Source organism: Ascaphus truei, chromosome 19, assembly GCF_040206685.1.
Source record: "Ascaphus truei isolate aAscTru1 chromosome 19, aAscTru1.hap1, whole genome shotgun sequence".
NCBI classification, from domain to species: domain Eukaryota; kingdom Metazoa; phylum Chordata; class Amphibia; order Anura; family Ascaphidae; genus Ascaphus; species Ascaphus truei.
The window spans coordinates 30,635,773-30,652,683 of record NC_134501.1 but is presented as its reverse complement, the minus strand read 5'-3'; the positions used below and the strand labels follow the sequence as shown (position 1 = coordinate 30,652,683).

The 16,911-nt window shown below is 48.7% G+C and overlaps 1 protein-coding gene across 1 annotated transcript in view; it reads left to right on the top strand.

Annotated features, from left to right (window-relative positions):
• ELMO3 (engulfment and cell motility 3) overlaps positions 1 to 9,859 on the top strand; it is a 65,793-nt gene extending 55,934 nt beyond the window's left edge. Inside the window, exons 19-20 of the mRNA XM_075577070.1 lie at positions 1,415 to 1,492; positions 9,429 to 9,859. Of these exons, the coding sequence (XP_075433185.1) occupies positions 1,415 to 1,492; positions 9,429 to 9,641 (291 nt within the window). The 3' untranslated portion in view covers positions 9,642 to 9,859. The remainder of the gene's footprint in view (positions 1 to 1,414; positions 1,493 to 9,428) is intronic.
• The last annotated feature ends 7,052 nt before the right edge of the window (positions 9,860 to 16,911 follow it).

The window sequence follows — 16,911 nt, the reverse complement described above, 5'->3', positions numbered from 1 at the left end:
GGCAGACCCAGCCCTTCTGGAAGCTCACTGTTAGTATTGTATTGTATGTCTTTATTTAGTAATATCAAGTATTCTCTGTGTGTGACTTGGTATTGTGGTCACTACCTGTGTGGGGCTGTATGGGGAGTCACTAGGTGTGTGGGACTGTATGGGGAGTCACTAGGTGTGTGTGACTGTATGGGGAGTCACTAGGTGTGTGGGACTGTATGGGGAGTCACTAGGTGTGTGGGACTGTATGGGGAGTCACTATGTGTTTGGGACTGTATGGGGAATCACTAGGTGTGTGGGACTGTATGGGGAGTCACTACGTGTGTGGGACTGTACGGGGAGTCACTAGGTGTGTGGGACTGTATGGGGAGTCACTAGGTGTGTGGGACTGTATGGGGAGTCACTAGGTGTGTGGGGCTGTATGGGGAGTCACTAGGTGTGTGGGGCTGTATGGGGATTCACTAGGTGTGTGGGACTGTATGGGGAGTCACTAGGTGTGTGGGACTGTATGGGGAGTCACTAGGTGTGTGGGACTGTATGGGGAGTCACTAGGTGTGTGGGACTGTATGGGGAGTCACTAGGTGTGTGGGACTGTATGGGGAGTCACTAGGTGTGTGGGACTGTATGGGGAGTCACTAGGTGTGTGGGACTGTATGGGGAGTCACTAGATGTGTGTGATTGTATGGGGAGTCACTAGGTGTGTGGGACTGTATGGAGAGTCAATCGGTGTGTGTGACTGTATGGGGAATTACCAGATGTGTGGAGAGTCACTAGGTGTGTGGGACTGTATGGAGAGTCACTAGGTGTGTGGGACTGTATGGGGAGTCACTAGGTGTGTGGGACTCTATGGGGAGTCTCTAGGTGTGTGTGATTGTATGGGGAGTCACTAGGTGTACAGGAAGTCACTAGGTGTGTGGGACTGTATGGAGAGTCACTAGGTGTTGTGGGACTGTATGGGGATTCACTAGGTGTGCGGGACCAGGTGTTACAGTACATGCTTGTGTGGTTTATTGCAAATCCAATGTATGACATGCTCTTTCTAAAACATTGGAAAAGTTCTCATATGATTGAAGGCATCCGTTTTATAGCGGCTTCACCATATGTTACTCGCAGTGCACGTTTAATACTGGATATGTAGGGGGTTTCGTGTTTATAAAGATGCTGGTCTATTCATGGGTCTGATTATATAAACTCTGGGCTAATTCAATAAAGACTGTACGTGTCCGTTTCGACCGAAAATTCATATTGACTTCAATGGAGATTTTTGTCCGGAAACGGCCACTTTGGTCTTTAATGAATTCGCCCCTCTTTTGCGATTGGCCAAAAACTCCCATTCAAGGTAATAAGCCACTTTGGAGTATATAGAATCAGCCCCTTTTGTTTCCATCAGTTCTGTCTTACTGATTAAACCATTTCTTATCTACAGGAGATAACAGAACATGCCTTTTCCATCTGTTATGATGTAGACAGCTCCCTGAATTTCATTGCCCCCTCAAGACATGAAGTAAGAAACAAAGGAATGTGTGTATATGTGTGTGTGTGTGTGTGTGTGTGTGTGTGTGTGTGACGGGAATCAAAGAAACCCGCAGCACTCACTCTTGAATGTCACAAATAAAAAGGTTTTATACATCAAAAAAAGTCAGAGGTAAATACATGGGGGGCTTGAGAAAAGACCGGGGGGTCCGAAACGTCGCTCCATTTTTCTTGTATTTACCCCTGATATTTTTTGATGTATCAAACCTTTTTATTTTGTACATTCAAGAGTGAGTGCTGCGGATTTCTTTGATTCCCGTCCTATCTATTTTTGTTGCTGGATGGTGATCCTGGCTACACTGCTAGCACCCGGACTAACAAGATAAGTTATTTGTCCTGCCTTTACCCATTTAGAGTGCCCTGAACATTTTTGTGTTTTATATATATATATATATATATACTAGCTGAGAGACCCGGCGTTGCCCGGGATGTAATGTTCCCGTTCCTCTCTCTCCTCCCCCCTCTCTCTGTTTGTCCCCCATTCACATCAATCCAGTCCCCCCCCTCCCTCCCTCCTTTACAGCTTCATGTAGCGTGTGTGCGTCAGTCACTGTGTGTTTGCTCGCGCGTCAGTGAGTCTGAGGCAGAAACACAAACACACACAGACTGACTGACGCACACACAGTCAGTGTGTGCCTCAGTCAGTGTGTGCGTGCGTCAGTCAGGCTTTGTGTGCGCGTCAGTCAGTGTGTGCGTGCGTGCGGCAGTCAGTCAGTGTGTGCGCGCGGGGCGTCAAAGGCAGGGGGGGGCGTCAAAGGCAGGGGGGGGCGTCAAAGGGAGGGGGGGGCGTCAAAGGGAGGGGGGGGCGTCAAAGGGAGGGGGGGGGCGTCAAAGGGAGGGGGGGGGCGTCAAAGGGAAGGGGGGGGCGTCAAAGGGAAGGGGGGGCGTCAAAGGGAGGGGGGGGGCGTCAAAGGGAGGGGGGGGGCCTCAAAGGGAGGGGGGGGGCGTCAAAGGGAGGGGGGGGGCGTCAAAGGGAAGGGGGGGGCGTCAAAGGGAAGGGGGGGCGTCAAAGGGAGGGGGGGGCGTCAAAGGGAGGGGGGGGCGTCAAAGGGAGGGGGGGGGCGTCAAAGGGAGGGGGGGGGCGTCAAAGGGAGGGGGGGGGCGTCAAAGGGAAGGGGGGGGCGTCAAAGGGAAGGGGGGGCGTCAAAGGGAGGGGGGGCGTCAAAGGGAGGGGGGGGGCCTCAAAGGGAGGGGGGGGGCGTCAAATGGAGGGGGGGGGCGTCAAAGGGAGGGGGGGGGCGTCAAAGGGAGGGGGGGGGCGTCAAATGGAGGGGGGGGCGTCAAAGGGAGGGGGGGGGCGTCAAAGGGAGGGGGGGGCGTCAAAGGGAGGGGGGGGCGTCAAAGGGAGGGGGGGGGCGTCAAAGGGAGGGGGGGGGCGTCAAAGGGAGGGGGGGGCGTCAAAGGGAGGGGGGGGCGTCAAAGGGAGGGGGGGGGCGTCAAAGGGAGGGGGGGGGCGTCAAAGGGAGGGGGGGGGCGTCAAAGGGAGGGGGGGGGCGTCAAAGGGAGGGGGGGGGCGTCAAAGGGAGGGGGGGGGCATCAAAGGGAGGGGGGGGGCGTCAAAGGGAGGGAGGGGGGGGGCGTCAAAGGGAGGGAGGGGGGGGGCGTCAAAGGGAGGGAGGGGGGGGGCGTCAAAGGGAGGGAGGGGGGGGGCGCCTCAAAGGCATGGATTCCTCCCCCTGCATTTCCTGCAGTGGACAGGAGGGGGGGGGCAGTGGACAGGAGGGGGGGGGCAGTGGACAGGAGGGGGGGGGCAGTGGACAGGAGGGGGGGGCAGTGGACAGGAGGGGGGGGGCAGTGGACAGGAGGGGGGGGGCAGTGGACAGGAGGGGGGGGGCAGTGGACAGGAGGGGGGGGGGGCAGTGGACAGGAGGGGGGGGGCAGTGGACAGGAGGGGGGGGGCAGTGGACAGGAGGGGGGGCAGTGGACAGGAGGGGGGGCAGTGGACAGGAGGGGGGGCAGTGGACAGGAGGGGGGGGCAGTGGACAGGAGGGGGGGGGCAGTGGACAGGAGGGGGGGGGCAGTGGACAGGAGGGGGGGGGCAGTGGACAGGAGGGGGGGGCAGTGGACAGGAGGGGGGGGCAGTGGACAGGAGGGAGGGGGCAGTGGACAGGAGGGGGGGACAGTGGACAGGAGGGGGGGGCAGTGGACAGGAGGGGGGGCAGTGGACAGGAGGGGGGCAGTGGACAGGAGGGGGGGGCAGTGGACAGGAGGGGGGGGCAGTGGACAGGAGGGGGGGGGCAGTGGACAGGAGGGGGGGGGCAGTGGACAGGAGGGGGGGGGCAGTGGACAGGAGGGGGGACAGGAGGGGGGACGCAGTGGACAGGAGGGGGGACGCAGTGGACAGGAGGGGGGACGCAGTGGACAGGAGGGGGGACAGGAGGGGGGACGCAGTGGACAGGAGGGGGGACGCAGTGGACAGGAGGGGGGGGCAGTGGACAGGAGGGGGGGGCAGTGGACAGGAGGGGGGGGGCAGTGGACAGGAGGGGGGGGCAGTGGACAGGAGGGGGGGGGCAGTGGACAGGAGGGGGGACAGGGGGGGGGACGCAGTGGACAGGAGGGGGGACGCAGTGGACAGGAGGGGGGACGCAGTGGACAGGAGGGGGGACAGGAGGGGGGACGCAGTGGACAGGAGGGGGGACGCAGTGGACAGGAGGGGGGGGCAGTGGACAGGAGGGGGGGCAGTGGATAGGAGGGGGGGGCAGTGGACAGTGACACACACACACACACACACACACACACACACACACACACCTCAGTTGATGCGCCTTTTCTCAGTTCCGTTTGGCGCCGGAGGTGGGGAGCGACACCTACCTGTACTTCCGGGCGCCGCCACCGTCTGACTCGGCGCCGCGAGGGAGGAAGGGGGTCCGCCATCTTACGCGCCGCGTGGCAGCTGCGGGAAGCGAGGTGATTTGGAGCGGGGAGGGGAGCGAGGTGATTTGGAGCGGGGAGGGGGGAGAGGTGATTTGGAGCGGGGAGAGGTGATTTGGAGCGGGGAGAGGTGATTTGGAGCGGTGAGGGGGGAGAGGTGATGCCGCTGGGGAGGGGGAAGAGGTGATGCCGCTGGGGAGGGGGAAGAGGTGATGCCGCTGGGGAGGGGGAAGAGGTGATGCCGCTGGGGAGGGGGAAGAGGTGATGCCGCTGGGGAGGGGGAAGAGGTGATGCCGCTGGGGAGGGGGAAGAGGTGATGCCGCTGGGGAGGGGGAAGAGGTGATGCCGCTGGGGAGGGGGAAGAGGTGATTTGGAGCGGTGAGGGGGGAGAGGTGATGCCGCTGGGGAGGGGGAAGAGGTGATGCCGCTGGGGAGGGGGAAGAGGTGATGCCGCTGGGGAGGGGGAAGAGGTGATGCCGCTGGGGAGGGGGAAGAGGTGATGCCGCTGGGGAGGGGGAAGAGGTGATGCCGCTGGGGAGGGGGAAGAGGTGATGCCGCTGGGGAGGGGGAAGAGGTGATGCCGCTGGGGAGGGGGAAGAGGTGATGCCGCTGGGGAGGGGGAAGAGGTGATGCCGCTGGGGAGGGGGAAGAGGTGATGCCGCTGGGGAGGGGGAAGAGGTGATGCCGCTGGGGAGGGGGAAGAGGTGATGCCGCTGGGGAGGGGGAAGAGGTGATGCCGCTGGGGAGGGGGAAGAGGTGATTTGGAGCGGTGAGGGGGGAGAGGTGATGCCGCTGGGGAGGGGGAAGAGGTGATGCCGCTGGGGAGGGGGAAGAGGTGATGCCGCTGGGGAGGGGGAAGAGGTGATGCCGCTGGGGAGGGGGAAGAGGTGATGCCGCTGGGGAGGGGGAAGAGGTGATGCCGCTGGGGAGGGGGAAGAGGTGATGCCGCTGGGGAGGGGGAAGAGGTGATGCCGCTGGGGAGGGGGAAGAGATGATGCCGCTGGGGAGGGGGAAGAGGTGATTTGGAGAGGGGAGAGAGGTGTGTGTGTGTGTGTGTGTGTGTGTGTGTGTGTGTGTGTGTGTGTTTTATTTATTTTTTTGGACCTTTGGCCCGTCACTCCGCCTCAGGCCAATGAGAGGTGTGGGGGGCGGGCCAAGGGGGTGGTGTGAGTGTGTGAGGCCAATGAGAGGTGTGCGGGGGCGGGCGGGCCAAGGGACCAATGAGATTGCCGCTAGGGACACCGGACATCCAGCAGGCAGGCATGCATGCAGGCAGGCATGCAGGCAAACATACAGTGCTTTCACTAATATAGTATAAGATATATACCTTTTTTGATATCTTTAGGATCATTCCATAAATTATCTAAAAATCAAAATCCTCAATGGAATGTTTAAAAGCACCCAAGAACGGAAAACATTTGAACTCAGAATGATAAGACTCTTTGACACCAAAACCAAAGGACTTAATGCGGACATGGGTTTTCTCACACCCTATCAAAATTGCTTGTAATTATCCTGCTTGCCTCTATTCTTATCCACACTTTCTCTCTCTCCCCCAGTAGCCCCCCCCCCTCCCCACCTTTCTTTGACACTGTCCCCTGGCTTCAAACACATTTAACACCCTACCTTATCTACAGTAAATATCTGTTCTTTTTTTTTTTTTCTTCTTCTCTCTACACTGTTTTAGCCATTGAATCCTTTGTATATCAGTATTGCTTGACCTGAAGAAGAGAGGAAAACTCTCGAAAGCTTGTCCTATGACATAAATTGTTAGTCCAATAAAAAAGGTATCACCTAATACTGAAGAACTCATTTATTCTGCACTATCGCAACTGGACTAACACGGCTATTTTCTGCTTTATATATATATATATATATATATATATATATATATATATATATATATATATATATATATATATATATATATATATATATATATATATATATATATATATATATATATATATATATATATTAGGGGGAAGGGAAGAGGGAGAGACCCATGTGCTCAGAAACGAGCACACCTGAAAGATATGCAAATTACTCATACCCTACACTTCCTAAAATGATTTCCATAAGAACTATATTGAGTTGACATCTAAGACACCTTGTGGAAACAGAACAGGATTTGAAGAACCAACATAACCTTTGCTATTCGCAGCAGCAGCTCTAGCAGTGGGAGCTAAACCAGCTGCTGGGTAGCATCACTGTCACAGCATACTTTTCAACTACTCACTGCTCACACCTGCAACCATCTCCTCCTGGCTTCCATTTAAAGCAGACCACTTCCTGACTGCCATTGCCAGTTGAATATTCCTTGCGCACAAGAAGGACCACACCTGAAATAAATATGTGATATGCCAATAGCTGGATTAGACACAGGTGTGAGCAATAAAGCTACCCAGCAGCTGATTTAACATCCACTACTAGAGCATCTGTCTGTCATTTGTGAGTCATTTGAATATGCTTTGCATATTTTATTAGCATATCTCCCAGTTACCTCAGGTGTGCTTCTTTCTGAAAGAATATAAAGAAAGCCGCGCTACTGGGTCCGTTACAAACATCTTCCTGTGATTTAGGGTTTCATTGAGGAAGCTGGGCCCTCAACATATATATCTTCGTCACCAATGATATGCAGTGACACATAAGCCTCTTGTTGGATCAGTCATATATTATTCGTAGTATAAACAAATACCTTTATCCGAATGTCTTCCCTGGCTGTAAATTGTGTTTCATGCCTCTGTGATTCAGTGCTGTAGTTCGGGATCTCCAGCTGGCGTATCCCTGATGCGTAGTTCAGTAATCAGGAAATTGGAAGTTTCCCTGAGGGGCTTCGTTTCAGTGAAAACAGGAAAAATTGTAACTTGAAGAGACCAGGATAAATAAATAAAAAAAGAGACTGTATTTCAACAACATGTGTAACATGGAGACGTCCAACGTGTTTCTCACCCTTCGGTGCATTGTTAAGGAGTTGATAAATGTTCCAGTTTTCACTGCAGCCGCGCCCCCTCACAGAGACTTCCATGCTCCTTTCTAAGCATAGACATTTCTCACTGTTATTTGGAGGGCGGTTTGAGGAAATATATACGGTATATGTATATATGTGTCATTTCCCAGAATCCCTTGCTGCAGTGGAAGCACTGTATGCTAGGTGATAATGGTGAAAGTCAGGGGTGCAGACCTGTCTAAGACATGTGATTGTGCTCACAAGTGATCTTTTTATTTGCTATTATTTAATCTTGAGATTCAAGTAAAATAGGTCTCTTTACCTCTCAAGTTTTGCCCATCTCTAATTGTTATATACTGCAGCATGAAAGTAAACAAAAAATAGGTAGCGCTAAAAACAATTCACATAAACTAAAAACAATTCACGTAAACTATATTTCTATATGAATATAACAATCCCTATCAATCGCAATGAAGTGATTGATCGGTGGCTGCCGAATCTAACACTGACCACCCGGTCACTGCAAAAGTTTGTAACACAAAATTAGATAAGGTGCCTAAATATAGACAAGCAAATGAAAAGATATATATGATAATATATTATACGACCATATATTGATGTAGACACAATGCCATATACTGGTGATGCACACGGTTTCTTGGTCATCCAATGATGAAGATGGTAGTGGGGCATGAAAGACAAAAGGAAAAAACATACATAGTGCAATACTATTAAGGATACCACTGATACATGTGCACAGTGAATTAATCTGAAACAAACTGACATACAACACAAAACCTATAGAAGCCTCAGAGAAAACAAACAGGGGATGAATATTGAGTGCTATAACAACACATTTATTAAAAAATAATTAAAAAGCAGTATGAACAATTTAAGCCAATATAACTCTCAGCTGCTCGTGGTGCAATTCTCTAGATAGAAGAGGGCTGAAAGCAGTGGATGGGATTGGAGAGAATCCTCTCTCATATGTGTCAGAGAGCGCTAGGATCTTTCCGTCCTCTGTGTGAGACTTCGCTGACTTGACAGGGGAAAGCCGGTTCCAATCTGGAACTAATGCAGTAATCTTTGGCTAGTAGAAGATAGTGTAAATATCAACTGAGGGCTGCAGAGAGAAATAAAGGCATACCCTACTCGTTTCGAAAGTCAAGCTATCTTCGCACCCCTGTCAAATCAGCGAAGTCTCGCGAGACGCGAGCCCCGGCGGTGCGTCACACACAGAGGACGGAAAGATCCTAGCGCTCTCTGACACCCGCTCCAGGCTGTGAGAGGAGAGACGCGGGGTCTAGCTTCAAACTCTCCACAGAGGACGACCAGACCCTGGCGCTTGTCGCCACCCGCCCCAAGTGTGAGAGAGGCACCGTCGGTCTGTTTATTCCACCATCTGCTATTATCAGGAGATCGTTCGTGCTCCACATCAGAGGAGACAACCAGTGGGGATCCGCAGACCATAGATGTCAGCAGTTGCCCCGCAGTAGATGTGCCACATATGAGAGAGGATACTCTCCAATCCCATCCACTGCTTTCAGCCCTCTTCTATCTAGAGAATTGCACCACTAGCAGCTGAGAGTTATATTGGCTTAAATTGTTCATACTGCTTTTTAATTATTTTTTTAATAAATGTGTTGTTATAGCACTCAATATTCATCCCGTTTGTTTTCTCTGAGGCTTCTATAGGTTTTGTGTTGTATGTCAGTTTTTTTCAGATTAATTCACTGTGCACATGTATCAGTGGTATCCTTAATAGTATTGCACTATGTATGTTTTTTCCTTTTGTCTTTCATGCCCCACTACCATCTTCATCATTGGATGACCAAGAAACCGTGTGCATCACCAGTGTATGGCATTGTGTCTACATCAATATATGGTCGTATAATATATTATCATATATATCTTTTAATTTGCTTGTCTATATTTAGGCACCTTATATAATTTTGTGTTATATACTGCAGCATGTAACAAGCCCCTATAGCAGTGAAGTGTTAGATATTCTCCCTAATCATAACAGGTATGTTTTATAGAGGTGTGTGGAGGGATGCGAGTGAACTCTTTCTTTCTCCTTCCTTAGTTGTGTCTCTGGCTGGATGGGTTGAATGCACTGCTAGGTCGAGAGATGTCTAGCACGTGCACACGGAGTGACTTGGACATCCTGCTGAACACAGAGCTCAAGCTGAGGCTGCTGGACCTGGAGAATATCCCCATCCCTGAGCATCCTCCACCCATTCCACCACGTCCACAAAACTATGATTACTGCTACAAATTTACCTCCACCGAGGCTTGACTATGATAGCCCCGCTAAACCCAGACACACTCCCATGCTGAGGTCTGATTAGAAACTGTGACCGTCCACCACAACTAAGGTCTTCACACTTGAGTGCCAATAGTGGGTTAGTCCTGCACAAAACTGAAGCCACTTTTTGAAAACTCATTGACCAAATACAATTTGTACATAAGATACTCTTAGTTAAAAGTACTATATTAATAAATATTTACATTTTACCTGCTTGATGCATAATTTGACTGAAACAAACAGAGCATGGTTAAATCATCACACGTTCCAGATACGTGCAGAGCACTTACCAGACTAATACAGACCACTGCTCTGCTCAGGTTTACACGGAACCTGCACAGCAATACCGCTTTCAGTGCTGGAATGCCGGCTGCACCAAAGTGCCACAGACATTTTGGGATCACAGCCACTTAATCGCTTGTGCAGAGATCACATAGTAACGACCAACAATGTAACATCAGTAATGGAAGTAGAAGTCCCTTTTCCATTGCGAGGCATCTGATGCATTTGAGAGTTGTAGATGATGTGATCTTCCCTAGAAAGCTCAAAAAGGATGTGGTTCACTGATAAGGACCACTGTGGACCTTTATAATGATCAGTGAAGGGCTATCTGGCACTCTAAAAAAGAATCATGTTTCTACAGGGGTGGACAACACCTGTCCTCAAGGGTCACCCACAGGTCAGGATTTCAGGATAACCCTGCTTCAGCACAGGTGGCTCAGTCAACCTGGTGGGGGGCCCTTGAGAACTGGAGTTGGCCACCCGTAATCTACTATCATAAAATTATCATGAAGAGCATTTTAGTACCCGAGTCTCACAAGACACCTATAAAACAACCACTTTACTATAGATTTATACTGTGTATGACTTGTAACCCATCAACTAGCAAACACCTACAGAGCATTGACCACCTCATTCACTGACAGATACCTGCAGAACATTGATTAACACACCCCCTAGAAAAACCTCTAGGGGATTGATAAATCCATCTTATGGCAGACACCTGCAGAACACTAATACATTTGTCCCCAGCAGAACATTATCTCAGAACAGTGTCCCTCCACACACAGAACAATGATCAGCAGCTCTTCAACAGACACTGTGAATTAGGGATAAACATTTCCTAAATATGGATCAAATCTCCCATGAAAGACGTTTACAGCGTGTGTGGCTCTCCCTGTAGATGTGATCATGTAGCACCCTGGGATCCCCCTCAAAGGGACTTCTGTGGTGTGCATGCCTCCTCTTCTGTGAACAGCTGGGTCCACCTTGGCTATCTATCGAGACCCTATTTGTAGGGGCACTGTCCCTAACTAGAACATAAAAAAGGGTGTGTTTGCCAAGCACGAGCATTTTAAGTGAAACTTCTTTGTGTTTTGTCACAGAAATTGTATTTGTGATGGTGATGTTTTTAATTAAAAATCAAAACACAATTTCAGTGACAAAATGCAGACGTTTGACTTAGTTACATAGAAACATAGTTACATAGTAGAGGAGGTTGAATAAAGACATGTGTCCATCAAGTTCAACCTGTGCTAAATTTAGACAACAGATACTTTATCCTATATCTGTTCTTACTTATTGATCCAAGGAGTATGCTGAAACACACACACAGGTAAAGAAGGAAAAGCGCCGATCCTAGTGTGATAACGTATAAAAAGATTTAATACACCTTGGACATATACAATTGAACACTCAATTTGTTTAAATTGCGCATTGTATGAGAGAAATCTCATGCCCTAACATGCTCCTCTTGGACGCTGCTCCTCTGGGACACTTCTCAGCTCCAACCTCTCTGGCAAAACTTTCACTCTGCGTGGTGTCTCCTTATTCCTCAGTTAACCAATTGTTCATTAATATGGAGGTTGTGGCTTCCTCCTGCGGCACTACTATTGAAATTGATTCTTCCCTGGTAAACACAGAGGCAAAGAATTTGTTTAATACCTCTGCTTTTTCCTTATCTCCAATAATCTGCCTGCCCATCTCACACTGAAAGGGTCCAATATGTTCTTTTCTCGTTTTGTTATTAAGGTACTTAAATAACTTTTTAGGGTTGATCTTACTTTCTATTGCAATCCTTTTTACATGATCCATTTTTGCTAATTTGATTGCCCTTTTGCAATTTTTGTTACATTGCTTATACGATGTCTCCGTCCCTTCTGACTTAAAGAATCTAAATGCCTTCCTCTTCTTGTCCATTTCTTCCCCTACCTGTTTATTTAGCCACATTGGTTTTGACTTATTTCTTTTATACTTATTACACAAGGGTATACACTGATAAGTGTGCTTTTCTAACAATGTAAAATAAACACAGAAGCGCACCAAGGGTCATGGTACATGTATTATACAAGTAAAATAGTAACAAGTAAAAACTTACATATAAAATAATATAAGTCCAGTAGAGGCCAGTGCACAGGTTTCCAGTTCAATCGGATGGTAGGCGCAGGGGGTAAGTGCTGAGACTCACAAATCAGTCCCGCGCGCTGGGACCAACTGGCTCGGCAGAACTCAGATGTCACTTCCGGGTTGCGGCTTCTCGCAGGACCCGTATTGAGTAGTCCACCACAATCGCCGTTACTCTGTACTTCCAGCACACATCCCACTTCGAGCGAGCCGGACAAACATTTCAGGCAATTTTACCTCTCATCTTCCACATGAATCACTCCCTAGAATCTTCTCAATCAACGCTGCTCCCTTCCTCCGTTAACACACGAGAACACTTCTCTGCTTACGGGATCACAAGCCTAGGTTTGGATCACGCATGATATCCGGTATTGCCCCTCTCCTGGTTGGTTCCTCAATAGTTTGGGTCATATAATTGTCTTTAAGCACCCCCATAAGCCTGTTTCCTTTTGTTGTAATGCTAGTCTCATTGACCCAGTCTATGTCTGGATAATTAAAATCACCCATTATGCAAACATGACCTAGTTTTGATGCCTTCTCCATTTATAAAAGTATTTTAGCTTCTTCAATCTCACAGCTTTTTGGTGGTTTATAGCATATCCCTACAAACATTTTCATTATACTTTTACCGTCACTGCTAATTTCTATCCACAAGGTCTCTACATTTTCATTATTACCTTCATAAACATCATCCCTTATAATAGGTTTTAGATCCGGTTTAACATACTGTAGTGCCGACGAGTATTCTAAAACAAACCTGGGGCAATCCCCAACAAGACCCAGATAAATGCTGGGTACATGCTGGGTACATGCTGCAACATTTCAGTTACATTTCTGCAGACAGACTAATGGCCCATCAGATTAACAGCGGGGGTCCCTGGCACTCCCATTCAAACTGAATGGGACTGCAAGGAACCCCTGCTGTGTTAATCCGATGGGCCATTACTCTCTGCAGAAATGTCACTGAAATGCTGCAGCATGTACCCAGCATGTACCCAGCATGTTCTTGGTGATAGCCCCAGATTTTCCAAAGCAAGTTTAAGGCATGTTTTAGAATACTCGTCGGCGCACCTGTAAGCATACTCCATCTCCTCTTCTATTTGCTCGATCCTTCCGAAAAAAGGGACTAACCCTCTAAATTAACTGCCCAGTCATGAGTTTCATCACACCATGTTTCAGTAATGTCTATGATATCATACTGCTTCCTTGCAGCTATTAATTCAAGCTCCCCCATTTTATCTGTCAGGCTTCTTGCATTAGCAAGCACGCATTTAAGTTGTTTTTTTCAGCCTGTACTATTATCTTATCTGCTCCTTCCTTTCTGCGCGAACTTGGTTTAGTCTTTAGAAGATTTCTAGTATTATCTGTATTCACTATGAGTGTCTCGCTGCTTGTCAAACTCGCACTTGCCGCCATTCTACCACCATAACCCCTTGTTTCCTCATCAATTCTATTTAGTTAGTTTAAAATCTCCTCCAACATTTTTTTTTTAATCACAATATTTTATTGAACTTTTCAGATTTTGGGGTATAGAAAAAAAGAGTGTTGGGGGGGGGGGGATGGGAATCATTGTATCCAAACACCAAATAATAAGATCAAAAAATACACAAACACAGACTCTCCCCCTCCGCCCGTCACTGTCACAGTTGGGAGAAATGTGTGTCGTGTCTCGGTTGTGTCTTAAGCATGCTGTCAGTCTGTCCATTGTCATGACCTCATTTATCCTTTTTTTTATCGTGTTCGTGGAAGGGATCTCTACCTTTTTCCAGGCCGCAGCTATTGAACATCTGGTGGCAGTGAGCACGTGGGGGCTGAGTTTGCATTGATAGTGGCTCAGTGATTCAATTGGCTTGGCCAGCAGAAACGCCAAGGGGTCTAGGACTATCCTTACCCCCAACATCTCCTCCAGCCAGTCTCTTACCTTGGACCACAGTTTTGTTATTTTTGGGCATGTCCACCATGTGTGTATCATGTCTCCCACACATCCGCATCCCCTCCAACATAGATCTGAATAACCCGGGTAGATCTTGCTGAGTTTGTGCGGTGTCAAATACCATCTAAAAAGTACCTTGTAAGCATTTTCCATCGTTTTAGTACAGATAGATGTCTTGGCCACGCCTTCCGATATATCACCCCAATCCTTGTTCGAGATCTCTGTTTGTAGATCATATTCCCATCCCTTTAAATATTTAAAATGATTTACTTCACCATCTAATACCAACTCTTTGTATACAGATGATATGTGACCTTTTTTGACCTTTTCTGTTGCTACATGGCTGTTCAAATCCTGACACTTCCTTAAACTGTGTTCCTTGTTCGACCTGCCTTATAAAGTGTCTATGAAACAAATTAGCCATTCATAGCTCAAAGAATAGCTGGAATGGAGCTAGCTTTAGTCCCACCGTGTTATATTGAATCACAATCATATAGTCAGTCTTGGCAGCAGCTGTAATATGCAGGTAAGCACAAATTGGTAGGGACTAGTAACATCCAATATATGAGTTGAGGGAGATAAGAATAAGTGGAGGTATATTGTGGAAAAAAGTATTGAACTACTTGGAACGCACGACAGAGGAAAGGATGAATTACCTCTGAAGCCCCAGTCCGAGTTGGCGTTCCTCTTCCGTCTCCTCCGTTAGGCCCGGGCCATAGAGGGGTGAGGAGAGCGGATGCGCGCTGACGCTGAGGCTCACCTGCTTAAGTCAGCGCGATTCCACGGACTTGCAGGCGAGCCAGCGTGCGCAAAGGGAGCCGGGGGGAGGTGGTTGGAGGTGGGGCAGTGACGTTGCTGGGCCAATCGCCCGCGACGCACTGACGTCAATGTCACGGCGCCGACGTCACGGCACCGTGACGTTGACACTGCTTAAGGCTGATTGGATGTTTTCAGCCGACAGCGCGCTGAAAAACAGCTTGGCGCTCGGATGAAAACTCCAAAGCCTCCGCACGCCTGCGGACGCTCGCGTGAGCCCCCTCTCAAGGCATCCTCATGGAGGATGCAGGGGCTCAGCGCGGAGCGTCCGCACGCCTCAGTGCTGCTTGTCCTTCTATGGACGCAGCCTTATCACGGTGCAGAGTATGGCGGCTCTGAGTATAGCATGGTCTCTCCAAAGCAGGATGTACGTGGGTCCCATGTAACGAAACCTGCAGAGCTGCTGTGCGTCACGCCAATCTGGAGTTAAGATGCAAAGAAGCAGCAAGGGATAGGCTGGACTGCGGACTCTTGTGAATGCACTCAACAACTCGCCGGGGTGATGTAAAAATAAAAAAGGTTTATTGAACTACATTATTAAAACAAAAGACATACTGGGACAAAAACAGGGGGATATCACTCCCACGCGTTTCACGCTTAGACAGCGCTTTCTCAAGGAGTATGCTGAAACACACACACACAGGTAAGTTATATAGCTCCTCCTGTTCCAATTGAGACATCTGATAGCAATAGTATAATCAAGTATCAGCATACAAGGAAATGACAAACAGTCTTGTTAGTTCAAACTGAAACTAGGTGATAACAAATTGAATTGAAAACAAAAGAATGGATTATAACCAAAGTTATATCTCTTTCATTGAGCACATGGGCAATATAATGATAGAATACTCAGTATATAAAAAAAAATAGACATTGAGTCGACCCAGGCTATATGTTACAAGAGATAAGGCAATGTGTCATCACACAAGTAACAATATAGTATTTAGCATAAATAATTTTGGAGTGTTATAACTTATAAACATGTCTATGTCATTATATAAGTGATGCTGAAAGGATAATATAATCAGTACAAATATTGACATCAAATTGGAGAAAATAAAAAATGCAAAATGTTAAACTTAATTAGAAAGAATCCATAGCAAAAAGAATACTAAAGACTTAGCAGCCTATTATGCAACTGGAGCAATGAAGACTCCCAAGATAACAATCATAATAAATAGCTGTCAAATCCCAAAGAATCTTCCTCATTATTAATAGAAGTGATGTAAATCACAAAGATATTTTGATTGTTAAATGTAATTTTAAGTTGATAAACAATCCCTAGAATAATGATTCTTGGATGTGATAAATGACAAAATGTATATCATATTCTCTTAGAGTATGCAATGACCCCATTAGCTTCCTAAAGAATGGTATGGATCAAGCTATGAATACTAATGTCACGTGTGCTCACCACAAACAGGACTAGACCGAGGGGCTGAGGTGGGGATGTATATATCTGCCGGCCTACAACCACAGAGCCAGGTCCGGAGTGCAGAGACAGAGTCGTGTAGCCGGGTCAGGGTAGGAGAGTTCGGGTAAGTCATGGTACTTGCCGTGGTCCGGGGTTGTAGAGAGGAGTCGTCAGTATCCGTAAGCCGTGGTCGAGGAGAGAGCGGGGGTCCAATAGCAAGCTGAAGTCCAGGGATACAGAAGAGACCAGGTCCAGGTACGAGCAAGGGTCAAAACATGGTCAGGCAAGACACAGAAACAGGCAAGATCCAGGAAGTAGCAAGCACAGCACATAAACAAGGGTTTATGCTCAGCAATGTGCAGATAGACAGACAAGACATAAATAGGCAGGGAAGACCAATCAGGAACCAGCAGTTGATGACCTCACACATAAGCCACCAGCCGATAGGATGGTGCTGGATTAGCTGCAGGTGTAACAAAGCTGATGCTACTAGTCGTTGTTGCTGCGCGGCGTAGGGCGGGCGCGTTGCCAGAGAGAGTAGGTGCAGTGGTGATGTGGCGGGGCGTGCCTCTGTGGGCGGAGCATCGCGTTGGTGCGCACGCAGAGACAGAGGTCCGCGAGCACCAGAGATACCGCCGCGTGATGCGTGATGGGGGCAGAGCCAAGCAGCGATCCTGACAGCCCCCCCACCCTTT